The following is a 27,923-nucleotide window of genomic DNA, read 5'->3' as shown; positions in this document are numbered from 1 at the left end:
GACAGACAAGACAGACAAGACAGACAAGACAGACAAGACAGACAAGACAGACAAGACAGACAAGACAGACAAGACAGACAAGACAGACAAGACAGACAAGACAGACAAGACAGACAAGACAGACAAGACAGAGCTTAAGGGACTGAGTTTGGCCAACCATAAACTAGCTGGCGGTAGTGGGCAAACGTCAAACTCGAACAAAAATGATGCCAGCGCCACAGATGTGTAGTTGACCAACTATCAAATTTTCAAATTGACCATTAAATCGGTGAATGATAGAAATTTCTAGAGTTACGTCCGTTTGTCTGTGCCGTAATTATTAGTAATAGTTCTTTACTTAATCATTGTTTATCATATTCTTGTGCGCCGTATTCACGAAGTGGTAACCAGGATTCAACAGATTGTGCAATCAACTTGCACAGTAGAGCTTTGGGGTTCATTGTCGATAACAGTGTAGCAACATCCGTCTTCGGTGCAATGCCGATAACGGTCGGAGACATTCCCTATAAAATAGCTGAGGCTTACTCAAGGTGTCACCATAAATTGACCGTCTCACATTGGAGTAAATCACATCAAAATCTGATCATAAGTGGAAAAACTCAAAATGAAGTAATTGGGTTTTCCGTTGTGTTTTTGCTAAGTGTAGTTATCGTGTAATCGTTTGACAGCTAAGCAGTGTTCAAATGTTTTGTTTACGCTTATCAGAAGAGGTTAAGTGAAGCTGAAGTTTTGCCGTTTTCTTTGATATGACTCACAGCGCGTGCTAGTTTTGACCGTACAAAGTGAATGAAATTGATAGTCAATCAATTCAATGATGCAGTTTGTTAAAGAAGGTTAATGTTGTTATTCTGTTAATTTGAAACCCGAACAAATTGGCGTTGAATTTACATATAATAGATGAAAATATTGAAAAAAATATTTGATGGAATCCTTTACGTAAATTCAAAATGAAATAAGTTGATTTTCCGGCTGTTTCCGGAAAATCTGCTTTTAGTGTATGATAAAACTATTGTTCCTCTTTCAAATGCAAAAAGAAAACCTCCCGGATGTTTCCGATTTCAAAAGTTGCAACACTTTGAAAAAATCTTGATAATTATATTATTATATGATATTATTTGCCTTAAAACACTATTTGGCCCTCTGAACGTATTTTTGCTGAAAACTAGAATTCAACAGCTTTCAAGCAAAAAAAGAAGTTTAAAATCGGTCAACTGGTTCAAAAGTTGTGATTTTTTGAAAAAATTTAGTTTTGAAAAATCTTGACTTTTACAATCATAAAATTGGTCACCCTAAGACGAAATAAAAAAACCCGATTTAATCCACCTATGGTGAACAGAACCCTTCTTACACTTATTAAAAATATTGTTGTATTATGCGTATTGAGCAAATTTATTTTGCGTGATTGACCAAAAGTTCTAGAAAATATTGTGGATTTGACATCTAGTGAATTGGTTCCCAAAATAGCATCAGACCATGGACTTACCAGAAATGCCAGACACCTCCTAGAATCTTATATGGAATGTTAAAAAATAGCTTTCATATTCTGGAATATTGTATCTTTTGTTAACTGCCAAATAATCTTGAATCGATTAACAAATGGATAAGAAAATCAGCGAGATGCACTTTGTCTAATATCTCTTAATCAGTCGAATAAATTAGCTCCGAAGTACTTGGTATTCATGGTTATGGTGTAAAAATGACAAAAATGACATATCTACTAAGTTAATCAGTTTTGGCATTAACTAGTTATTTTGGCGGTCCGGTTCTTGCATTTTTCCCACAATATATAAATTCAAAGCTTTCATTTAACATATTGTTAGTTTTCATAAAATTCCTGTGTATTTGTAATTTGTTAATTATAATTTTGTTGAAAACAATAACCTGCTAGAATACACTTTGTATGAGATCAGCATTATTTATTGAAAAATAACTTCCCATAGACTGGTGAAAAACTAATGCAAGATAACAAGTGAATATAATAATAAAAATAAAAAAAAGAATTTATTGAAATACTCTTCGTAAGATATCTCACTAATCAAATGTCGAATCGAAATAAAATTTCAGGGCCTTATACAAGGATGTTGTAGCTTTCATTTGGTGCTTAGAGAACCAAAATCGGTTGACAGATGCCTGAGATATTTATTATGGTACCCTTGGTTCAAAATCTTTCAAAAAGTTAACCTGTACTACTCCCAAGTACTCTTTGAAAGATATCTCGGTAATCAAATGTCCAATCCTAATGAAATTGTATAGGGTTCTACTAGAATGTTGTAGCTTTCATTTGGTGCCAGGGTAACCGAAATCGGTTGACAGACGGCTAAGATATTTATTATCATACAATTGGTCAAAAATCTCAAAAAGTTTAGTTGTATAAATCCTAAGTACCCTTCGAAAGATATCTCTGTAACCAAATGTCCAATCGAAATAAAATTTTTGGGTGATCTACTAGGATGCTGTAGCTTTCATTTGGTGCCAAGAGAACTTAAATCGATTGACAAACGGCCAAAATATTTATTATGATACACTTGGTGAAAAATCTTAAAAAGTTTAGAAGTATGACTCATAAGTACTCTTCGAGAGATATCTCGGTAACCAAACGTCCAATCGAAAAAAAAAATCAATAGCGTTCTACTAGGATGTAGTAGCTTTCATTTACTTCCAAGAGAACTCAAATCGGTTGACAGACGGCTGAGAAACGTGCGTGACTTTTTTTTGTAACGCACATACACACACACACACATACACACATACACACATACACACACACATACATACAGACATTTGCTCAGTTCGTCGAGCTGAGTTCATTGGTATATGAGACTCGGCCCTCCGGGCCTCGGATCGAAAGTCGGTTTTTCGAGCGATATTTATACCCTTCTTATGGGTGTAAGAAGGGTAAAAATACGAAAACTATGAAACACGTTTCATTACTAATTTGGGTTGCATTTGGGTTGCGAAAATGCATCAAAATAATTTTGATCAGTTTTGATGTACTAGGTGCTCCACTGTGCGTCTGCTCTACCGTCAGCATGTTGTTCCTCGTAGGTGAGTTTTTCACGTAACTTTCTTCGTATTTTATCAACGCTGATACACTCCCTCAAAACCCTATAGTTTTCGGCGGACTCCTCCTCGCCCAGGGCGCTTGGTCTCAGGATTCTCCGTTGCAGTGCCTCGGCGTCGGCTGCAATTACCAGGATCTCAATGAACGGTTCTGCCACGTCAACTCGGCTCGCTTTTGCCAGTGTGGTTTAGACGAAAACGGTGATTGGTTCCTCAAGGTTATAGCTTGCCCGTACCCGGATACCTTGTTCAGTCGAAGCCAGCAGCTCTGCGTCCACTCGTCATTGTGGAATCCGCACGAGTGTGCGATACAGATTATGCCACCACCAACCCCCCCTCCACAACTTGACTGACTGATGAGTTAGTATCGCGTATCTACTTGCAAATCGTAGATGTCGCTACTGTACGTAAACAACGGGTCTATCCTTCACTGACGCAACGACTTTTGTCCATGCGAAAACACCTTTTTGTTTCGCGGTAAGTGGAAGCCAACAAGAGGTTAGCGTTTCGTATCAAAAGGACATATTCAACAGAAGCGCAAAAACTAATGTTCATTAAAATTTAATCAATTTGATTTTTGTTGTTGCGGTAAGAAATATAATAAAAGTACTTTCCAGATTCTGCCTTGCATAGAGGAACTGAATTAAGTGTTGAATACTGTATAGTATAGATCATCGGGTCCGCTCAACAGCACATCACTTCCGAAGTTTCCGATTTTCGCTCGCAACAAATTCCTGGTTTCAACTGGATTGATAACATTGTTTGGATTGGATTAGGCTTTGCATCAGAGTTTCAATAAAGCTACACAGAGTATCGATTAGATATTTGGATTCTATTTGGATAGATGAACCAGCTGCGAGTTCACTCGGTCGGCGAATTTTTACACTGTTCATCAAAGGCTACCCCATTGAACCCCGGTGCATTACCTTGTTTTCTCGATAAAATTGCGAAGTTTCAAAGTTGTGACGGGATTGGTGGTCTAGTGGCTACCGCTTCTGATTCGTATGCACAAGATCCTGGGACCAATCCCTGGCCCGTTCCTTTCATCATTGGCGTAACTAGGATTTTTTCCTGGAGGGGGCCCAGGGGGGGCCTGACTTGAGATGAATTTTAAGCGGGATGGGCACCCGATATGTGAATATGCAAATCAGTATTGTAGTTTTGAGTAATCAAAATGACTGTTTCAGATTTGTTCATAGTTTTGTAAACTATGTGAGTACGAACAATTCCTCCAAGATTTTTTCCATAGCTTAATTCAGTGATTCCATCATGGCTTCTTCCAGAAATTCAATCAAGAATTCATCTAGGGATTCCACTAGACATTTTTTCGGGGATTTGTCCTGGGATATCTTTAGAGGTTCCTCCAGTAATTGTTCCAGTGCTTTTTTCGAAGTTTCCTTCAGGAATTTCTCCAGAGATCCTTTAAAGTATTTCTGCAGGTATTCAGATATTTCTACAGGGATATCTATATATATTCCTTCCAAAATTCCACTAGAGATTGCTCCAATAATTACATCCGGAATGATTCGAAGTATTTCTGCAGGAATGTATTCCAGAAATGCTTTTAGAAAATTTTACTTAGAGATTCTTAAAAAACACTCCAAGAATTGCTTGAAAAATTTATACAAAAACCTTTAAGGATCCTAGTTTTTTTATGTGTATTAACGAGACTTTTAGCCCTAGGCTAGTTCATCTCGGGACCCACGCTTTACTTCCCTTCCGAAGGAAGAACTCACATTTTGCGAGTTTGTCGGGAGTGTGATTCGATCCCAGGTCCTCGGCGTGATAGTCAAGTGTTCTAACCATCCCACCAGGTCCGCTCCACTTGGGATCCTAGTATTCCTTCAACAATTACTGCAGACATTGATTTCTTCATTTTTTTATCCAGGAATATTCCTACAAAAATTCTTCCAGGTATCGCTAAGAAAGCTCTTCTGAGATTCCATAAAGAGTCCCCAATGGGGCTTGCTTCCGGGATACCTCATCGGGTTTCTTCAGAAATTACTTCAAGAGTTCCTCCAGGGATTCACCGGAAATTTCTTCTGTTATTCTTACAAAAACGAATTCCGTGATTATTTTAAACATTTCTAGAAGAACTCTTATTGGGATTCCTTCAGAAACTCCCGCAGGAATTAATCCAGGATTTCAAGATTTCCTCAAGAATTTCTGCGGTTTCTTCAGTATTTCCCCTGAGAATTCTTCAGAAAATCCTCTTGGAATTCCCTCAGAAATCGAATTTTGTATTTCATCAGGAATCTTGAGATTCCTCCAGGAACTCCTTCGGAAATTCCTTCCGCATTCCTCCTGGCATGCCTCTAGGATTTCATTCAGGCATTTCTCCAGAGACTTCTGCAAGAGTTCTACCAAGAATTTCTCCAGGTATTACCCCAGGTATTTCCTCAGGAATTACTCCAGGAATTTATTCAAGTTTGGATTCAGGAATTCTTCCATGAATTCCTCCAATAATTCTTCCAGGAATTTCTTTTCTAGGGTTTCCTCTGCACATTCCTTCAGGATTTATTTCATGGATTCCTCCAGGAATTCCACCGATGATTCCTGCAGTAATTCCTCCAGAAAATCCTCCTGAAACTCCACCAGAAATTCCTTTCTGAATTCCTCTAAAAATTTCTCCAGGATTTCCTTCAGAAATTTCTCCATGGATTCCTTCCAGAATTCCTCTAGAGATTCTTCCAGGAATTCATTCAGGGATTCTCAAGATATTCATTTAGGGATTCCTCCTGCAGTTCTTCCATGAATAGTTCCACGGATTTTCCCCAAGATTTCCTATAGAGATTTGTCCAGGAATTGCTCCTGAGGTTCTCCCAGAAATTGTTTCAGGGATTCCTCCAGGTTTTTTTTTTGCAAGAATTCCCCCAGGGATTCTTCCAAGTAATTCTCTAGAAATTCCTCTAAGGATGCCTCCAGGAATTCCTCAAGAGGTTACTTAAGTATTACCCCAAGAATCCCTTCAGAAAGTCCTCCAGGAATTGATCCAGGAACTCCCATAGGAATTCCTTCAGAAATTACTACCGCAATTCCTTCAGGAATTTCTCCTGGAATTCCTCCAAAAATTCCTCTGGGAATTCCTCTAGAAATTTTTCTTGGATTTTCTTCAGAAATTTCTCTTGGAGTTTCTTCAGAAGTTTCTCTTGGAATTTCTTCAGAAATTTCTATTAGAATTTCTTCAGAAATTCCTCCAATAACTGCTTCCAGAATTTCTCTCGAGATTCCTCCAGGAATTTATTCAAGAATTCTTCCAGGGATAGTTCCAAGGAATTTCCACAAAAATTCCTTTACAGATTAATCCAAGAATTCTTCCTGGGATTCCGCAAGGAATTTATCCAGAACTTCCTGCAGGAATTTGTCCAGAACTTTCCAAGCATTCCTCCTGAGGTTTCTCCAGAAATTGCTTCAGGGATTCCTCCAGGGATTTTTCAAAGAATTTCCCCAGGGATTCTTCCAAGAATTTCTCTAGAAATTTCTCTAAGGATTCCTCTAGGAATTTTTCAAGAGGTTTCTTTGGAAATGTCTCCTGGGAGTTTCTCCAAGGACTCATCCCGGGATTTCTCCAGCAATTCATCTGGAGATTGCTTCGGGAGTTCTTCTAAAAAATCCAAACTCCACAAGATTGCACCCAGAATTCTTCTGAAAACTCCACCAGTAACTCATCTAGAAATGTATCCAGAGATTACTCCAGGCATTAGTCCAGGAATTTCTCCAGGGATTTTTTAAGGAAATTCCCCAGGGTATTCTCCAGGGATTTCTTAAGGAATTTCTCGAGAGACTCCTCCAGGAATTGATACAGGCATGTCTCCAGGAATTTATCCAGGGGTTACTCCAGGCATTACTCCAGAAGTTCTTCCAGAGAATTCTATAGGGATTCCTCCAGGAATTAATTCAGGATTCCTTCAGAAATTACTACCGCAATTTCTCCAAGAATTTATCTAGAAAATCCTCCAGGGATTCATTTAGAAATTACCCCAAGAATTCCTCCCGGAGTTTATCCAAGAAAAATTCCAATAATTCTTCCTGGGATTGCTGAATGATTTCCTCCTGAGATATCTCTAGGAATTCCTTCAAATATTTTTTCAGGAATCCTCCAGGAAATCCTATAGGGATCCTTTTAAAAAATTTCCCCACAAATTCTTTCTGGAATTTATTCAAGAATTATTCCAGGTATTTCTCCTGGCATTCTTCCAAGATTTCATCCAGGCATTTCTCCAGGGACTCCACCTAAAATTACTCCAGGTATTTCGTCAGGAATACTTTCGGTAATTTATTCAGGAATGGATCCAGGAATTCCTCCAGGAATTTCTTCGGAAATTCGTACAGCAATTCCTTCAGGAATTGTTCCTGGAATTCCTCCAGAAACTCTTCCAGGGTTTCCCCCAAGAATTAATCCAGGAATTTCTTCTCCGAAGTTTCCTCTACACATTCCTCCAGGAATTATTTCATGGATTCCTCCAGAAATTTCTCCGACGATTTCTCCAGTAATTCTTCCAGAAATTCCTTCTGAAATTGCTCCTGTAAGTCCTCCAGAAATTCCTCTGGAAATTTCTCCTGGAACTCCATTAGAAATTCCTCTCAGAATTCCTCTAGGAATTTCTTTAGGAATTTCTCTATGAATATATTCAGAAATTTCTCCATGGATTCCTTCCAGAATTCCTCTAGAGATTCTACCAGGAATTCATTGAAGGATTCCTCAAAGAATTGATTAAGGGATTCCTCCTGGAATTCATCCATGAATAGTTCCATGGTATTGCCCCAAGATTTCATATAAAGATTTGTCCAGAAATTCCTCCAAGAATTTTTGTAGAATTTTCTCTAAGAAATTTTGCGGGAATTCTTTATGAGGTTTCTTCAGAAATACTCCAGGAATTCTTTCAGAAAGTCCTTCAGGAATTCATATAGGAATTCCTTCAGGAATTCCTCTGGGAATTCCTCAGAAATTACTACCGCAGTGTCTCCAGGGGCTCCTCAAGAAATTCCACCAAGATTTACCGTAGGTATTTCTTCAGAAATTCCTACAGGAATTTCTTCAGAAATTGATCCAGGAATCCCTCCAGGAATTTCTTTGGAAATTCCTGCAGCATTCCTCCAGGAATTTCTGCAGGAAATCCTTTAGAGATTGCTTCCGATATTCTTTTAGGAGATTCTTCAGGAAATTCTATAGGAATTTTTCCAAGGGATTCCTCCGGAAATTCTTTTAGGTTTCCTCTAGGAATAAATCCATGAATTTCAACTCCACGGATTCCTCTAGAAATCCGTCCAGGAGTTATTTCACGGGTTCTTCTAGAAATTCCACCAGGAATTCTTCCAAGAATATACCAGAAATTCCTGCATGGAATCCTCTAAGGATTCTTCCGTGAGATTCCTCCAAGAATTCCTCCTGGAATTCCTCCAGAAATTCCACTGGGAATTCTTCTAGAAATTTATCTTGGAATTTCATCAGAAATTTCTCTAATGCTCCAGGCATTACTCCAGGAACTTCTCCAGGGATGCCTCCTTCAGAAATTCATCCATTAACTTTGGAGCCAAGGGCTGAAAGTCTCTTTAAAAAAGACAAATCAATCAATCAATCCATTAACTTTTCCAGGGAATCCGCCAGGAATTTGTCCAAAAAATTGTCTAGGATTTCCTCCAGAAATCCATCTTGGAATTGCTGAGAAAATTTGCTTATGTTTTCACAAAAAAAAATGTGCCTATGATGCTTCGTTCTATGATTTTTCAAAGTAGGTGGTGTCTATAGAAAATGTTTGATTTTCACTGGAGTTTTCCGGAAAATTAGACGACCCTGATTTTTTTCAATTTAGTTTTTCAAATATATATGATCCCTACCTAATTTCATTAACCTTCAGAAACTTCATACCAATTTGTACGATAATAAAAAATCCCCTAATGCTCCAGGCATTAGTCCAGGAACTTTTCCAGAGATTCCGCATAGAATTTTTCCAGAAGGTTCTCCCGGATATCCTCCAGAAATACATCTAGGAACTCCTCCTGTGATTTCTTGAAGAATTCCTCTAAGGATTCCTCCAGGAATGCATCCAGAAATTCCTCCAAGGATTCATCTAAAAAATTTTCTAGTAATTTCTACAGGGATTTCTGATGCGGATTCTTCAGATTTTTTTTTCCTGAAATTCCTAGCATAATTGCTTTTCGGATTCCTTAAGGAATTCATCTAGGGATTCCTCCAGGTATACTTTCACAAATTACTCAAGGGATTCCTGCAGGTATTGCTCCGAGAATTCTTGTAATAATATCTTCCGGAATTTCTCTGGGCATTTTTTTTTTAAATTTCTTCAGTGGTTAGTTAAAAAATTACAGTATTCCGTTCATAATGTTTTTCAGGGATTAACCCCAGGGTTTTTTTAGGATTACTTGTAGATTTTTTGAATAATTTGAAAGATTTCTAGAGGATAATTTTAGAGGGACATGGAAACCAAGAAATTCTCCAAGAAGTCATCCAGGAATTCTTTCTCGATTATCTCATGAATACCAAGTCTTTTACAAGTCCAATCATGAATACCTTCAAACTTACGATTACATCTTGCAGCACCAGCTTTGTAATATATTAAAACTTCCTCAATGACCATTTGAATTTGTGCGTTGTTTTATAGACGCAAAAATACCCCTGGCCCACGAAATTAAAGAAATTAATAGTGACCGACTAGAAATCACCTCCAGCATGGTTTTAATGAATACACTCGCGTTTACACTTCAGCTACGTACATCTATTCTCACTAGGAATTCACAAACTTTTTGCTGGAATTCCATTGCAAATTCAACCAGAGTTTTTTCCCACATGATACTTGATTTCCATAAAGAATCACTTAACCATATTTTGCAGTAATGTTGCTAGAAAATTCAAAGATTCTTAAAGATACCCATCCAGGAATTCCTGGAAATTATCATTTAGATTTTGTTTCTCAGCGATTTAAAGAAGAAGATGTACAAAGTATTGCTTTTTATATAATTCTGATTATATAATATTTCCAAACAAAACTAACTAATTACATAGACCATTTTGGACAATGATCTTGTAAAGAGTGACAAGTTGAGAATTGTCTCCAATAACTGTAAATTTAAACACATATTATGCCAAATAAATTTCTATTACTGTACGTGCAGTTGAAACCCGGAATTTTTGACGACCAAAGATAGGTCCGACGCACGGATTTGGAGAAAAATCCAACTTCGCTAGTCGAAAACTCCGATTTTCAACTAAATTGAGAATATAGATCTATGTTTGTCACCGCGACGGTGGTTTTCAGATTTTTTTTTTAATTTCCATATATAAAGTCATGAAAAATTTCTGGGGGGGGCCTGGCGGATTCTGGGGGGGGGGGGCCTGGCCCCCCTGGCCCCCCCTCTAGTTACGCCAATGCCTTTCATCCTACTTCGTATCTTTCTATCTACTCTCGCTGTCTCTTCTCCACAAATACTACACATGTATATTCATATGTTCATATCCATCGCTAGAACCAGAAACGAAAAGTCGTTTCCCTTCCTTCCAACTTCCACAGCACAGTGTATATAACGCCTACAAGTTATGCAATCAAAAGCGAACAGTGCCGCTCGACCTTCATAGTAATCGCCACACAATCTGTAACCTTACAAACACTATAAGGCTGTGGACCATTTCGCTTGTTCGTTTAATTTTCAGTTTTTTTAACAGTGCCAGCAGTTAGAGAAGAAAAGAAGAAGCGATCTAGAGAAAAAAGAAGACCATGCATAAATCCGTGCATCAAAGCAGCGAATTCTTGCATGGACCTCCTCTCTCTCTCTCTCCTCTTCTTGGCGTAACGTCCTCACTGGGACAAAGCCTGCTTCTCAGCTTAGTGTTCTATGAGCACTTCCACAGTTTTTAACTGAGAGCTTCCTCTGCCAATGACCATTTTACATGTGTATATCGTGTGGCAGGCACGAAGATACTCTATGCCCAAGGAAGTCAAGGAAATTTCCTTTACGAAAAGATCCTGGACCGACCGGGAATCGAACCCGTCACCCTCAGCATGGTCATGCTGAATACCCGTGCGTTTACCGCCTCGGCTATATGGGCTATATATGTTGCATGGACCTCTAGTGCACAAATTTGACGTTTGAATAGTGTCGTGTTTATAGAAAATGAACTCGTTTCCATGGGCACCTAGATAACACGACACCGCTCACAAGTGAACGGGTGAACACGTGCATTGGTCTGTGAGACAACAGGTTCATGGTCTTTTTTCTTGGCATACGTTCTGACAGGAACAAACCTATCAACCTTATAGACACTATAGGATTCATTGACTCACGGAGACGAAGACAACACTGTAGCCAAACTAACTGTCAGTTCGTGTAGCCAAACGAGCATGATGTCACGATTTCAATAGCGACAATGGATTGCGTGAGGTCATATTCGCTTGGTACACTCTACATTGACGGTAAAACACACCAAAATCAAGTATTTCTTTCCAAGTATTCCTTGAAGGGTTTCTGCTGGAATTCCTTCAGTAAAAGTAAATACTTCCCTTGCCTTCGGGGATATCTTTCATGCTTATTCAGGAGTTACTTCAAAGACTTCTACAAAAGTTCCTCTAAGATTAACTTCAGAACTTTTTTCAGGGATTGCTTCAGAAATTCTTCCAAGCATTATTGATTTGGGAATGCTTACAATGATTCATTCCTTCAGAAACTCCTCCAAGTGCTTCTGCAGGAACTTATCAAGAAATCCTTCAGGAATTTCTAGAAGGATTTTTCCAGGAATTTCTTTAAACATTCGTTCAGGAATACCTCTTCGGATTCCTTCATAAAATCCTACAAGGGTTATGTCATGAAGTCCTTCAAGGAATCCCCAGACGAACTTTAAGGCATTTCTAATAGGATTCCTTTAGAGATTTATCCAAGAAATAATCATGCAGGAGTTCGTCATGGAAAATATGTTTCATGAATTTCGGAGATATGCGGAGGAATTCCCAAAAGAATTTCTGAAGAAATGTTTTTCAAGAATTTGTGGAGAAATTTCCTCAGGAATCTTTGTAGAATCGTCTTGATGAATTCCAAGATGAATTCAGAAAGCATCATTGGGTTGATGCTGGAGGTATCTTTGATGATATTGTTTAAGGATTACTGCAGTACTATGAAGTAGTACTAGAAGTACAAGGAGGACATTGAGGATTTAGGTAAAGAATTCATGAAGAAGTTTTGAAATCAAAGAGATTTTTAGAAGAACCAATGAAGACATGCCCAAATTATTTCTCAAAGAAATCAATGGCGGAATCCTCAAAGAATTCATCTCAAATTCTTTGGAGCAAATCGAAAAATAATCTTTAAATAATTTACAATTTATTTCTTTGGAGGAATGTCTTCAGGAGGCCTTGGGAGAATCTCTGTATGACCCCCAAAGGCAATTTTTGCATGAATCCTTTGGAGATGAATGTGTTCATACGTGAAGGAAAACTTTGAAAAAAAAAAAACCCCGAAACGAATCTTTGTAATGTAGCCTGGAAAAAGTCCTTGACGAAAAAGATTAAATCTTCACTGGACTTTTTCAAAGGATTCTTGAACGAATTGTGAAAGAGGACTTGAAATAATCGCCCAAGGAATCTTTGGTCGATTTCCTACAGCAGTTATCGCAGGAGTTCTGAAGAAATCTCTGCAGGTATTACTAAAGAAATGCTTGATCAAATTTGTCAGATACCCTTGAAAGGACTTCAAGAAAAACCGTTTGAGGCATTGCAAAAAGAAATTCTTGGAGAAATTTCTTAAAAAAAATCATGAGGAAATTCCCAAAAGATTCTTCTGGAAAATTTCTGAAGTAATTATGTGAGTTAGCCAAAAAAGAATCATTTGTGGAAATCTTTGTGAATATTTTTATTGATTACTTGGGAATACATATTATTGAAGAAATTGCTTCAGAAACGCATGAAGGAGTTCCCGAAGCAGTCGTTGTAGCAACCTTCGAAGGAAATCTTCGAGGAATTTGTTAAGAAGTCCTTGAAGTAACTCCTAGATAAATTGTAAAAGATATCCAAGAAAGAGTTCTTGGAGTTCCTCACTTGGAATAAATTCTTGCTGAAATCGTTAGAACCAGTTTTAGAAATTTTTGGAAGGAAATCAGGACGAAACTGCTTTTATCGCTTAGCGAAATATTTAAAGGTATCACAGAAAAATTCCTGATGGAAATCTTGTAGAAATACCTAGAGGAGTCGTTGAAAGAATCCCAGTAGAATTTCCTTGAGGAATTTCTGTGCGAATTCTTGAAGGAATTTTTATTTTTTTATCAAAATTTCTGAAGTATTTCTTCGGAAATTTCTTCTGGATTTTTTTCAGTATTGTTACTTTGGAAATCCGTGCGGCAATTCGTTAAGGAATATCTTAATCCCTTCAGCAATTACTCTGAAAATTTTCTCCCCTAACCAATTTTTCTGATTTCATTTTGCATTATTTTAAGAATATTTCTGTGGCAATTCTTTTGTAAACTGTCTCAGCTATTGTTTCGAAAATTGAATTCGCTCTTCCCTTGGTGGAAGTTCTCTAGTTTTTTTTTGGAATCTTTGTTAGAAGTATCATTGAAAATTTCTGCGGCAAATCTTTTGAGAAATTCTTAGGCAATTCCTTGGGAAATTTCTTTAAAGAATTCTCGAAAACGCTTCAGCAATGACTTTACGAACTTCAGATTTTTATTTTTACGGTAGTTTCTTTAAAAATGTCATCTGCAACCTTTTGCTGTTTTTTTTTTTTGAAAATTCGTTTGAAAAATCATCTGGTAGTTACTTTGGGAATAACTTCAACACTCTTCTGGAAACTTCTTTGCCAATTCCTATGGAAATTGATTTGTTAATTCATTTGGCATTTACTTTGGCACTTCTTTTTTTTTGAAAACTCTTTGAGCAATTCCTTCGAAATTTGTTTTGGTAGCTTTTGAAAGTTTCTCGGCAGTAATATTCGAAATGGATTTTGGTTATAATTTTTGAAAATCATTACTTTTCGAAATTCTTTGGGCAAATGCTTTATTATTTTTTTGAAAACATCTCCGGTAATTCCTCAAAAAATTCGTTTGGTAATTCCTCAGGTTTTTTTTTATAATTCCTTACGAAATATCGACTGTTATGCTGTTTCCGTCTGGTTTTTGCTGTTCTATGAAGGCATTTTGTAATTATCGTACAGATTAGGCCGATGGGTCTCAGATTTTCATAAAACTTTTTCCATTGGCAGTGCTCATGGATATATGAATAAACATAATTGAGAAAAATTGAAAATTTTAGCTAGTTCGGGCATAGTTTTTCTGGCTTTTCTTTAAGAATTTTCTCAACGGTGGAAAAATTTTGTAGAAAACTGTTTCCACTTTATATTTTTTTTTTTGATTCCTGAGAAATTTTTTTTTATTTTGATTAAAAAACTTTGTTTCTACGAGGCTTCGTTCTTGAGTTATGATTTTTCAAATAAGGCTTATATGGCACATTTGGACATTTTTCACCGAAATTGGCCATAACTCAAAAACGAAATTAAAGTGCATTCCAAACACCTCAGCGATTAAAGCTTATCAAATAATCTTCTAAAAATACTTTTTTGAAAATTTTCCTCGAGTTCGGGCACAGTTTTTCCGGCTTTTCTTTACGAGTTTTCACAACTATGGAAAATTTTGAGGCAAACTTATTTCTTTGGATTTTTGAGAAAATTTGCTTGCGTTTCCTAAAAAAAACTTTGTTTCTACGATGATTCGTTCTTGAGTCAAAGTCAGTAGTGTCAGGGAATAAAAATCCACCTGAGTTTTCCGGGAAAATGGGTGACCCTGATTTTTTTTCAATTTTTTTTTGTTCATATATCCATGAGCTGCCTGTGGAAAAAGTTTCATGAAACTCTGAGACCCTTCGGCTCAAACCCGTACGGTAATAAAAAAAAATACCCATGAGATACACACTTGCGAATTTATAATGAAATTCAAGAAAATAAAACGGAACGGCCGAAGAGAATCTCAAAGGAATTAGTTTGGGAATTTCCAAAAAAATAAGGTGATTATAGTCGACAAAATTGAAACTTTTTTCACGCACTTTGACCATTTGTTCCATATCTAATGGAATTTGGCCCGCTGAATCCGAATCTGACTTCAGAATTCCTGTAACACGTACAGTTTTTTTTTAGAAAAATAGGGTTTTATTCACAAATTTTCATATTTTCAAAGAAAATTTAGTATTGTCTTTAAAATTTTAAACTTTTCATCTGCTCATTATAACCAATATTCATATTCAATAGATTTTGATCCACTGAGTCTGAATCTGACCTAATAATTTTAGTAATACGTAAATTTTTTGAGAAAAATTAGGTTTTATTGGCAAATTCCATATTTTCATAGAAAATAGACTATTGTATTTATAATTTTATTTTTTTATGTGCCCATCTTGACCAATATTTATATTCAATAGATTTTCATATTCTGATTTGCAATCTGACCTAAGAATTTCTGTAACACGTAAAATTTTTGAGAAAACAGGGTTTAAACACAAATTTCATATTTTCATAGAAAATAAACTACTGTCTTTACAATTTTATTTTTTTTATCTGCTCATCTCAACCAATATTTGTATTTAATAGATTTTCATATACTGATTCGGAATCTGACCTATGAATTTCTCTCTCTCTCTCTTGTTGGCGTAACGTCCTCATTGGGACAAAGCCTGCTTCTCAGCTTAGTGTTCTATGAGCACTTCCACAGTTATTAACTGAAAGCTTCCTCTGCCATTGACCATTTTGCATGCGTATATCGTGGTGGCAGGCACGAAGATACTCTATGCCCAAGGAAGTCAAGGAAATTTCCTTTTCGAAAAGATCCTGGACCGACCGGGAATCGAACCCGTCACCCTCAGCATGGTCATGCTAAATACCCGTGCGTTTACCGCCTCGGCTATATGGGCCCTATGAATTTCTGTAACACGTATTTTTTTTAGAAAAATAGGGTTTTATGCACAAATTTCAGTTTTTCATATAAAATAAAATATTGTTTTTATATTTTTCAATTTTCCATCTGCTCATCATAACCAATATTTTTATTCAATAGATTTTGATTCACTGATTCAGAAACTGGCCTAAGAGTTTCTGTAACACGTAAAATTTTTGAGAAAATAGGGTATTATTCACAAAATTTCATATTTTCAAAGAAAACTTTATATTGTCTTTATAATTTCAAATTTTTCATCTGCTCATTATAACCAATATTCATATTCAATATATTTAATCCCATTGAGTCAGAATCTGACTTAATAATTTTAGTAACACGTTTTTTTTTGGAGAAAAAATGGGTTTTATTCACAAATTCCATATTTTCATAGAAAATAGACTATTGTATTTATAATTTTATTATTTTATTTGCCCATGTTTTCCAATATTTATATAAAATAAATTTTCATATTATGATTTGCAATCTGACCTTAAAATTTCTGTAACACGTAAAATTTTAGAGAAAAATAGAATTTTAAATACAAAATTTCATATTTTCATAGAAAATAAACTACTGTCTTTATATTTTTTTTTTTTTCATAATAAATAAACTACAGTCTTACAGTCTTACAGTTTTATTTTTTTTCTATCTGCTCATCTCAACCAATATTTGTATTTAGAAGATTTTCAAATACTGATTCGGAATCTGACCTAAGAATTTCTGTAACACGTACAATTTTTGAGAATAATAGGGATTTATTCACAAATTTCATATTTTCATATAAAATAAAATATTGTTTTTATAAATTTCAATTTTCCACCTGCTCATCATAACCAATTTTTTTATTGAAAAGATTTTGATCTACTGATTCAGAATGTGGCTTAAGAATTTCCGTAACAGGTAAAATTTTAGTAGGGATTATTCAAAAAATTTCATATTTTCATATGTCTTTATAAGTTTAATATTTTTATCTGCTCATCTTAACCAATATTTGTATTTAATAGATTTTTATATTCTGATTCAGAATCTGACCTAAAAATTTCTGTAACACGTAAAATTTTAGAGAAAAATGAAATTATACAAAAAAAATCATATTCTCATAGAAAATAAACTGTTGTCTTCATAATTTTCATATTTTTATCTGCGCATCTTAACCAATATTTGTACTTAATAGATTTTCATATACTGACCTAAGAATTTCTGTAACATGTACAGATTTTAAGAAAAACACAAAATTTCATATTTTTAGAGAAAAAAATACTGTCTTTAAAATTTTATATCCTCATCTTAATCAATTTTTAATAGATTTTGATCCAATGATTTGGAAACTGACCTAAGAATTTCTGTGACCCGTGATTTTTTTTTGAGAAAAAATAGAACCCCATTGTAGCGCAGGGTAATTAGGTTGTTACCCAGAAATGTAAGTAGATCATTTTTTTTGTATATGCTATTGAATTAATCGAAATATATTTGCAACTTTGAAGCTGCCCAGTTTGGCAACTACCCAGACTGTGTTTTCCTTTTACTTACGCCAACAATTATTTTTCTTAAAAATTGTACGTGTTACAAAAATTCTTGGGTCAGATTTCGAATCAGTATATGTACATCCATTAAACATAAATATTTGTTAAGATGAGCAGATAAAAAAATAAAATTATAAAGACAATAGTTTTTCCATGAAAATATGAAATTTTGTGAATAAAATATTTTTCTCAAAAGTTTTACGTGTTACAGAAATTCATAGGAGAGAATACGAATAAGTGAAATAGAATCTTTTAAAAATAAAATATAAATTAAGATGGGTAGATAAAAACTTTAAAATTATAAAGACAATATTTTATTTTCTTTGAAAATATGAATTTTGTGAATAAAACCCCATTTTTCTCAAAAACTGCACGTGTTACAGAGATTTTTAGGTTAGTTACCAAAGCGGTGGATGAAAATCTAATAAAGATTAATGTTGGCTAAAATGAGGAGATAAAAAAATTAAAATTGAAAAGACAATAGTATATTTTATTTAAAAATATGAAATTTTGTAAATAAAGCCCCATTTTTTCTCAAAAAAATTACGTTTTACAAAAATTCTTAGGTCAGATTCTGAATCAGTGAATCAAAATCTATTGAATTTAAATACTGGTTATGATAAGCAGATAAAAAAATTATAAATATTAAGACAATATTTTGTTTTCTATAAAAATATGAAATTTTGTGAATAAAACCCTATTTTTCTCAAAAACTGTTCGTGTTACAGCATTTCCGAAGTCAGATTCGGAATCAGCGGGCCAAAATTCTTCGGAAATGGATCAAATGGTCCAAGTGCGTGATCTACTGTCGACCAGTGTTACCAGAAAAGTTGGATGAAATCAATTTAGGAAATGCTAAGAGAATACTTTAATAAAATGTGAACAAATCTTTAGAGAAATCGAAAGACCATTTATTGGATGAACTACTACAAAAATTTCAAGAAAAAAATCTAAAGAAAGTTGGGGAGAAATTTCTAAAAACCTTTTTGAAGGATCTTTGAAGGAATTCTGAAAGAATCTTTTGATAATTATGATTTGGAAAAAAATATTTAAGAAGTTCTTAGAATAATTCCCGCTGGAATTGTTGAAGCGATTTCTGAAAAATTTTGAAATCTCAACCTTGCTCTAATCACTTAAAATATAGAAGCATATATAGGCATTCTGAAAGAATTCCTGAAGAAAGTGGTAAAACAGTCTTTGGAGGAATCCTTGAAGAAACTTTTGAAGTAATTGTTTGATTTGATAAGATAGGGTATCTGTTCCTTTACTATTTAAGCATATACGCTCCAACTTTCATCCTACTCAAATTAAAGGAATGAAGCGCTTTTTGTGTTGTTTCCTGTTGAAATTCTTGACTGAGATGCTTGATGGAAACATAGAATGATTTTTCAGAAGGTTTCTCCAAAGAACTTTGAAGGAGTCGAATAAAAAATCGCAAAAGATATTTTTAGAATAGTTCCCAGAGGAATGCTAGCGAAAAATCCTTGGGAAATGTCCTAGAGTTGATGGATGTTGAAGAATTAGTTGGAGGAATTCCAGAAGGATTTTTCGAAAGAATTCCTACAATCTCTGAAAGAGTTATATGAGTTTATAATTGAGAAAGCCTTGAAGAATCTGTGGAGAAACGCTTAACCTTTGTGGAAAAACATCAAAGAATTTGAGAGGATCTCCTGAAAGAAACCATTGAGGGACGTTCGCAGAGATTTTAAAGGGACTTATCTTCCTCTGGCGGAATTCCGATGTCATTTATTGGAAGAATATGTGGTTCCAAAAAAAATCATTGATGAATTTTTTGCAGCATTTTTTCTGGAATTTCTTAAGAACTCTATGGATGATCTTCTAGAAATCCTCAGAGATATTAATGATAGAATCCCTGGTGGACTTCCTGAACAAATGTTTCGAGAAATACTCGATGAAGCCTTTGCATGAATCTTTTGAAGCACTCTGAATTACTTTTGAGAACATCTTCGGACGCAACACTGTAAGAATTTCTGAAGGAGTTCTTATAGAAATACTGAATGACATTCTTGCATTAACCACTTGAAAGATTCTTGAAGATAAATTGTTCTCTACGAAAGTTTTTTTTTTAGAAAACGGTAATGCAATCTTTGAAGATATTCCTAAATAATTTGTTAAAAAAAATTTCGACATAATTCTTAGAAAAAAATCTCACACTCATTGATGGATTTCATTGGTTTTTTCATCGTTTCGAACAAAATATAACAGTGCGATCATTCGAGAGAATTATCATTGTAAAATATGTACAGTGTATCAATCAATTGTCCGTACAGCAATTTTTTGGTCAAAATAATTTTTCATTCAAATGATCATAACTTTTTTATACATCAATCAAATACGCTGAAATTTTGATCAATCATGCACCATATATCAAAGCTCCATTGGTAAAATTTTGAGCGAGATCGAATAAGTTTTCTGAAAGTTATAGAACTTTCAGTAAAACTTATAAGATTTTTGAACACATTTTTAAAACATTATATCTCAATATGTACTAGATGAAACTTTTTCAATTTTTTTTTGTGATACAGCTGATACTTAAGGCTTTCATATGCAGCTTCGTTTGAGGTTTTATATTCACTACAAAAAATATGAAAAATCTCTATATGTTCAGAGTGTCATTTGGAAATTTATCATATTTTGATCAATAAAAGTGCCAAGTGTTTTCAACGTTTTGAAACTCTCTTAATGTAATATTTTTATACAGGACCTACTAAACTACATATGAAGAGTAGGTCCCATGTATTTTTTGTTCAGTCAATGCATTTTTATTGGTGGAAAACGTTTGGCGATTATATGTGCAAAATATGGTGAAATTTAAAAAATCATCAACTACATAAGCACATTTTTCATATTTTTTGTAGTGAATATAAAACCTCAAAAGTAACTGCATATGGAAGCCTTAGGTATCAGCTGTAACACAAAAAAAAATGAAAAAGTTTCATCGAGTACATACTGAGATATAATGTTTTGAAAATGTGTTGACAAATCTTATAAGTTTTACTAAAAGTTCTATAACTTTCAGAAAACTTATTCGATCTCGCTCAAAGTTTTACCAATGGAGCTTTAGTATATGATTCATGATTGGTCAAAATTCCAGCGCATTTGATTGGTGTATAAAAAAGTTATGAACATTTGAATGAAAAATTATTTTGATCAAAAAATTGCTGTACGGACAATTTTTTGATACACTGTACATCTGTAATTTTCATGGGGGTCCACAAATTTGGTTCCGCACCGGGCCCCCGAATTCCTAGCAACGCTACTATAGCGGGGCCGTTTCCGATCAGAATTTGATGATTCTGATTGAAAATGGCTCGCTCTAGTGTCAAAATTCACGGACGGAGTGAATTCTGTACATCGATGCACGATGACGTCACGAATGAATGTTAGGTTCACTTACGTTCTCCCTGTCTTCTTCTCTCCCACACGAATCTTGACAGTTTCCGGTGGTTTGTTTTGATTCCCGTTCGTTGCCGTTTTCTTCTCTCTCGGGGAGAAAAGCGAGGTTAAATTCCTATGCGAAACTCTATTGAATTTTGCAAGGTGACGTCACGAATGAACGTTCGGTTCATTCTCGTTCGTCCCTTCCTTTTCCTTCTCACGTGAATTTTGACATTTTCCGGTGGTTTGTTTTGATTCCCATTCGTTGCCGTTCTTTTCTCTCTTGGAGAGAAATTTGAGGTTAAGTTTCGATGCAAAATTCTATAGACGAGTGTACAGATGAACTGAATTCATCGTGGTCCAAGAATTTTGACACTACAGTGGGGCCACTCCCAATCAGAATTGTTCAACTCTGATTGGAAATCGTTCACTTCTGATTGGAAGCGGCCCCGCTCTAGTGTCAAAATTCTCGGACCGGGATGAATTCAGTTCATCGGTGCACTCGTCTATGCTTAAAGGTCTGAGTTTGGCCAACGATGAACTAGCTGGCGGTAGTGGACAAACGTCAAACTCGAACAAAAATGATGCCAGCGCCACAGATGGGTAGTTGACCAGCTATAAAATTTTCAAATTGACCGTTAAATCGGTGAATGATAGAAATTATAAGAGTGTTACGTCTGTTTTTCTGTTCCGAAATCATTAGTAATGGTTCATTACTTGACCATTTTTATCATATTCTTGTGCACCCCGTTTTCACAAAGTGGTAACCAGGATTAAACAGATTGTGCAATCAACTGTGCAAATATTCTTGCACAGTAGACCTTTGGATTTCATTGTCGATAACAGTGTAGCAATATCCGTCTTCGGTGCAATGCCGATAACGGACGGAGGCATTCCCCTATAAAATAGCTGAGTTATACTCAAGGTTTCACCAGAAGTTGATCGTTTGCTCTACCATCAGCATGTTGTTCCTCGTAGGTGAGTTCTTCACGTCATTTTCTTCGTATTCTATCAACACTGATATATTCCCTTAAAACCCTAGTTTTTAGTGGTCTCCTCCTCGTTCAAGGCGCTTGGTCCCAAGTGTCTCCGGAGGGCTGCCTCCTCGCCATGTGTACTACTTACCAGGAGATCAATACCCTTCACTGTCACCTCGACCCGGCTCGCTTTTGCCGGTGTAGTTTAGACGAAAACGGTGGTTGGGTCCTCCAGGTGATGTCTTGCCCGGGACCGGAAACCTTGTTCAGCCGAAGCCAGCAGGTCTGCATCCACTCGTCATTGTGGAATGAGTACGAGTGTATGATACTGAATGATACTCGATCTTGACCATAGCCAGTCCTAGTTTTGGATGGCAGACTTGCGCCCGAGAACTGTGGGCCGATACTTGTCTAATAAAGTATTGTTTATAATGGATTAAGTTTAGTATCAGCATTTCAATAAATATCAAATGGTTATACGGTCTCTAATAAATATACATATACTACCCGCCATAAATATGGAATCGCATTTTCTAGTATTGCAACACCCCAATTGAATATAGCAGCACCCCAAAAAGTTTGGCATCACCTGAAAACCTTATGATTTACTAAACTTTATCTCAAAAACCGTGTGCTCTGCAAAGTTTAGACCTTCGGCAAAGTTGTTCAGCAGGTTTATGACCTTCAAATGGTGAAATGTTTGGTACGTAATTCCGCCGCTATGTGGCGCTAGTGTGCATTTACAACGAAGTACTTTGACATGGTTTATCTCATGATTCTGACAACCTAGAATGTTCGTGTCTTCAGCAATGTTGATCAGAAGGTCTGTGGCTATCAAATGGTGGTAATTTTAGTGCATAATTCCGCCGCTATGTGGCGCTAGTGTGCATTTACAACGAAGTACTTTGACATGGGTTATCTCACTAAACTTCCCACCATTTGATAGTTATAGACCGTCTGATAACCTTTGCTGAAGACACGAACTTTCTAGGTGGTCAAAATCATGAGATAAACCATGTCAAAGTACTGCGTTATAAATGCACATTAGCGCCACATAGCGGCGGAATTACGCACTAAAATTACCACCATTTACTAGCCATAGACCTTCTGATCAACATTGCTGAGGGCACGAACATTCTAGGTGGTCAGAATCATGAGATAAACCATGTCAAAGTACTTCGTTGTAAATGCACACTAGCGCCACATAGCGGCGGAATTACGCATTAAACTTACCACCATTTGATAGCCATAACCCTTCTGATCAACATTGCTGAAGACACGAACATTCTAGGTGGTCAGAATTTTGAGATAAACCATGTCAAAGTACTTCATTGTAAATGCACACTGGCACCACATAGCGGCGGAATTACGCACTAAAATTTCCACCATTTGATAGCCACAGACCTTCTGATCAACATTACTGAAGACACGAACATTCTAGGTGGTCAGAATCATGAGATAAACCATGTCAAAGTACTTCGTTTTAAATGCACACTAGCGCCACATAGCGGCGGAATTAGGCACTAAACTTACTACCATTTGATAGCCATAGGTCTTCTGATCAACTTTGCTGAAGGTCTAAACTATGCAGGGGATACGGTTTTTGAGATACAGTTCAGAAAGTGATGAAGTCTTCAGGTGATGCCAAACTTTCTGGGGGTGCTGCAATATTCAACTGGGGTGTTGCAATACTAGGCGATGCGATTCCATATTTATGGCGGGTAGTGTACATACATATGAATATAGACCACTTGCAGGTGTTCACTCGTTTGACTTTTAGGATGAACCGTGTTAGGTAGCTGATCATGGACTATCCACCGATTAACAGAATTCTCTCAGTCCAAGAGCGGGGCTAATTCTAATCAGAATTTGATAATTCTGATAGGAAATGGCTCGCTAGAGTGTCAAAATTTTCGGACCGAGTGAATTCAGTTCACCGGTGGATACGGCCATGCACGAGTTCATCAATTTGTCGTTTGAACGGTGCATCGTTTACATAAAATCGACACCAACATTTCAAAAGGGCGTAATTGCTTTTAGAATCATCACCTTCTTTTAAAGCTGTGGATCATGTGTTATGATTTCCATGTTTTTCACCACATGTACCAGATGGGAAAAACTCTTCTCTTTCCGACAACCACGGTGGTTTGAGTGTAAGGGAGGCAGTATGACCTACAGCTTTGAAAGAAGGTATTACTTCCAAATGCAGTTACGCCCTTTTGAAATGTTGGTGCCGAAATGATCAATCTACCAATTACGATTGGAAACGGTCCTGCTCTAGTGTGAAAATTCCCGATTCGAGTGAATTTTGTTTATAGGTTGATCAGACCGTGGCATGTTCCATTGACTTATCCACCGGTCAACCAAATTCACATGGCCCGAAAATTATGACATAGAGTGGGTCCATTTTAAATCAGTTTCGCTCTAGTGTCAAAATTCTCGGATTGAGTGAATTCTGATTTTCGGCGAATTAGTCCTTCAAGACCACAGAGAACAGACGTCAACCTTCGCTTTCTGCCTTGTGTAAAACTTTGTAACGGTCATATCGGAGTATGTGGTTATGCTCCCGTTGCGCGGCGCTAGCGTCCCATCACTTACATTGTTGTGTTGTCAAATTTGTTTCCAGTGCTTGCCGTTTTTGGCCGTTTGGCGCTCGTGTCGCTTTGTGGGCCAGTGTATTTTAACGATGAACACTGCCATCGTGGGGTCAAATCGACTTTATATGTGGGGCAGTCTCCGTTGGTGGCGTTGAGGTACACTTAAATCCTTTACACACAATTTCGACGTATTTTTGTTCGAGCTTAAACGTCTGTTCTCTGTGTCAAGACCTAGACAACACAGCACTGCTTTAAAATCAAACGGTAAACACGTGCATTGATCTATGGACTTGTCCACCGATGAACCAAATTCACTCGGCCCGAAAATTTTGACACTAGAGTAGGGCCATGTTTCGATCAGAATCGACCAATTCCGATTGGAAACGACTTTGCTCTAGTGCCCGAAATTCACGGACCAAGTGAATTCGGTTCATCGGTGGATAAGTCCATAGGCGTCAAAGACCGATGAACTGAATTCATCGCGGTCCGAGAATTTTTACACTAGAGCGGGGTCGCTTCCAATCAGAACGGAACGTTTTCCAATCAGAATTGAACAATTCTGATTGGGAATGGCCCCGCTCTAGTGTCAAAATTCTCGGACCGCGATGAATTCAGTTCATCGGTGCACTCATCTATCCAGTATTCATTCCATTCATCATGGCAAGGCTAAGTTGGACCGATACAAATTCCATAATCATAAAACCCGGCGGAATGGACCCCGGCGAATAGGTGCCAATGTGACAAAAATCAACTACCGTACAACCGTTTGGTTGGAAGTCAATATAATAAACTATTCATGACGCCAAAGGGGATGCCATTGACCCGCCGTGCGGCGATTTCATTTATGGTGATGGGAAAACTTCGTGATTTGTCGGTGAAGATTAATGCCCGCGCGCACCACACCGCAGAAGGGACAAGTAAGAAAGGGTAGAGAAAGGACGCTGGCTGTCACCGTCGCCGGTTAACAGGCCTAATGAGGATGGGGTCGCGGTTTGGGTTGATTCTTTGCGCCATTATTGGGCGCGTTTGTTAGCAGTGTACCCCTCCTAGGTTAATTGCAGCTTCTCGATGACCAAACTCGGGTATGGTACCGATGACCGGCGATGTTTACAGAAGCAGGGAACATGTGCAATACGCCGAAACGCTGGTGTTTAATTCAATTAATTGATGATGAACGTGCGGAACGCTTTTATGGAAGTCTATTTGTCGATGATTAGCATTGAAATTTACGACGTGCTACAGCTGGAATTACGATTCTAGTGAACGAATTTGTCCCGTATTTGCTAATTGGTTTAATTTGTAATTAAAATATAGCGTTACCTACTAATAAGTTGAATGGTTCATCTTCTTTCCACAATGGCCTTATCCAGGGGCCACTTCCAATCAGAATTGAAAGGTTCTGATAGACGAGTGCACCGATGCACTGAATTCATCGCCGTTCGAGAATTTTGGCACTTGAGCGGGGCCGCTTCCAATCAGAAGTGAACGATTTCCAATCAGAATTGAACAATTCTGATTGGGAATGGCCCCGTTCTAGTGTGAAAATTCTCGGACCGCGATGAATTCAGTTCATCGGTGCACTCGTCTATGGTGCCGTGTTTTCTAGATGATCATGGAATTATAGACGAATGAACCGATGAACCGAATTCATCGCGGTCCGAGAATTTTGACACTAGAGCGGGGCCATTCCCAATCAGAATTGTTCAATTCTGATTGGAAATCGTGCACTTCTGGTTGGAAGCGGCCCCGCTCAAGTGTCAAAATTCTCGGACCGAGATGAGTTCAGTTCATCGGTGCACTCATCTATCCACCGATGAACCGAATTCATCGCGGTTCGTGAATTGAGACACTAGAGCGGGGCCATCTCCAATCAGAATCGGTAAATGCTGATTGGAAATCGTTCAATTCTGATTGGGAACGGTCCCGCTCTAGTGTCAAAATTCTAGTACCGCGATGAATTCAGTTCATCGGTGGATGCGAGCATGGCCTCACTCGCCTGGGCCTGACGTTTAAACGTGGTCTTGATGCGTTGGTCCAATCTCTTTATTCACATACTGGTACAGAACTTAATCTAAGATAAACAATACATTCAAGGACAAGTATTGGTCCACAACTCTTCCCGCGAGCACGTCTGCAGTCTAAAATTGAACAAAGTTCCCTCGGCGCAAGGCATGGATATCGGTTTGAACACCCCCTTATTGGGATCGTCCTTCTGGATCGACACCGGTCTACACTGGCAGAACCGTTTCGCCTCCGAATGGCACGACAGGGTATTGATCTCCTCGTAGGTGTTGCAGGGAACCTCATCGCAGCCAGGATCGAGGACATCCTCTGTGGGACAGTCGCGTTGATCCCGCATCGACGGATGGACGCAAACCTGATGACGTAAGCTGAACACGGTTTCCGGTTCTGGACAGGGCATCACCTGGAGTTCCCAGCCATTGTCTGCGGTTGGACGGCACTGGCAAAATCGGGCTGGATTATTGTGGCAGTGGAGTCTGTTGATATCTTGGTATGTGTTGCAGCTGGCCCTGGTGCAGAACTGCGGACTATCCTCAGACCAAGCGTCCTGGATCAGGAGGAGACCGCCGAAAACTAGGGTTTTAGGGGAATGTATGAGCGTTGATAGAATATGGAGAAAATGACGTACAGTTCACTTACCTACGAGGAACAACATGCTGACGGTAGAGCGGACGATCAACTTCTGGTGAAGGCTAAAGGTTAACTCAGTGATTTTATACGAAATTTATCAGTTCGTTATCGGCATTGCACCAAAGACGGATATGGCTACACTGTTATCGACAATGCACCAAAGCTCTAATGGAAATTAATACAGCTGGGCCAGAATACCGCCTTCAAATTGTACAATCTGTTAAGTAAAGGATTAGTTTCTACTGCGCAAGCAGTAAGCACTGTGCACAAAAATAAGATAAGTATTGCAGACTACATCTCAAATTGGACTATCACACTTTTTTTTTGGTACGTCTTAAAAGTGTGATAAAAGTGCACATTTGCCTCGGATCGTCTCGACGTCTTCGGTGCACTTATTCCTCCATTTACAAGAAATAAGTGCACCAAAGACCCAAATTCGATCCGACGTATCCCTGCGCTGTAATCACACTTTGAAAGTGTGTGCACACTATTGTGTCAGTCCAATTTGGAGTGCAGTCAGCAATAATGGATGTTTCATTTTTCGGAAGCTAACTACCACTTCGACATCTGGTGGCAGGTGTATGAAAAGAGTATTTCCGGCCAAAAGTACACTTTTTCACTACTTCTTATCGAATTCCGCACCATAGAGAAATAATCGGACCATTGCAGGATAGATCAAATTCTCGTTTGATGGCTAGTTTCCACCTGACAAGTACTATGTATGAGATTTTTTTTTGTCTGTATTAACGAGATTTTTAACCCTAGGCTAGTTCATCTCGGGACCCACGATTTACTT

At 37.3% G+C, this 27,923-nt stretch overlaps 2 protein-coding genes and 2 long non-coding RNA genes across 5 annotated transcripts in view; 3 read left to right on the top strand and 1 right to left on the bottom strand.

The window, feature by feature from the left end:
• The window catches only part of LOC115269571 (cadherin-86C), a 589,109-nt gene that overhangs the window by 273,763 nt on the left and 287,423 nt on the right, over nucleotides 1-27,923 (top strand). The window lies entirely within an intron of this gene.
• LOC134285112 (uncharacterized) lies at nucleotides 41-3,716 on the top strand. The gene is made up of 2 exons (XR_009996148.1): nucleotides 41-3,045; nucleotides 3,112-3,716. It is a non-coding gene; the product is annotated as an uncharacterized LOC134285112 (long non-coding RNA).
• Nucleotides 16,310-22,395, top strand: LOC134285113 (uncharacterized). Its single transcript, XR_009996149.1, has 2 exons — nucleotides 16,310-21,879; nucleotides 21,944-22,395. It is a non-coding gene; the product is annotated as an uncharacterized LOC134285113 (long non-coding RNA).
• On the bottom strand, nucleotides 26,501-27,293 carry LOC115269572 (uncharacterized). Its single transcript, XM_029878391.2, has 2 exons — nucleotides 27,137-27,293; nucleotides 26,501-27,070 (listed from the first exon to the last, which is right to left on the bottom strand). Exons 1-2 carry the CDS (start codon nucleotides 27,150-27,152, stop codon nucleotides 26,565-26,567), a joined length of 522 nt encoding a protein of 173 aa, XP_029734251.2. The 5' UTR covers nucleotides 27,153-27,293; the 3' UTR covers nucleotides 26,501-26,564.

The sequence above is a fragment of the Aedes albopictus genome, chromosome 1, assembly GCF_035046485.1.
Source record: "Aedes albopictus strain Foshan chromosome 1, AalbF5, whole genome shotgun sequence".
NCBI classification, from domain to species: domain Eukaryota; kingdom Metazoa; phylum Arthropoda; class Insecta; order Diptera; family Culicidae; genus Aedes; species Aedes albopictus.
The sequence above is the reverse complement of the archived record's forward strand: the minus strand, read 5'-3'. Positions and strand labels throughout refer to the sequence as shown.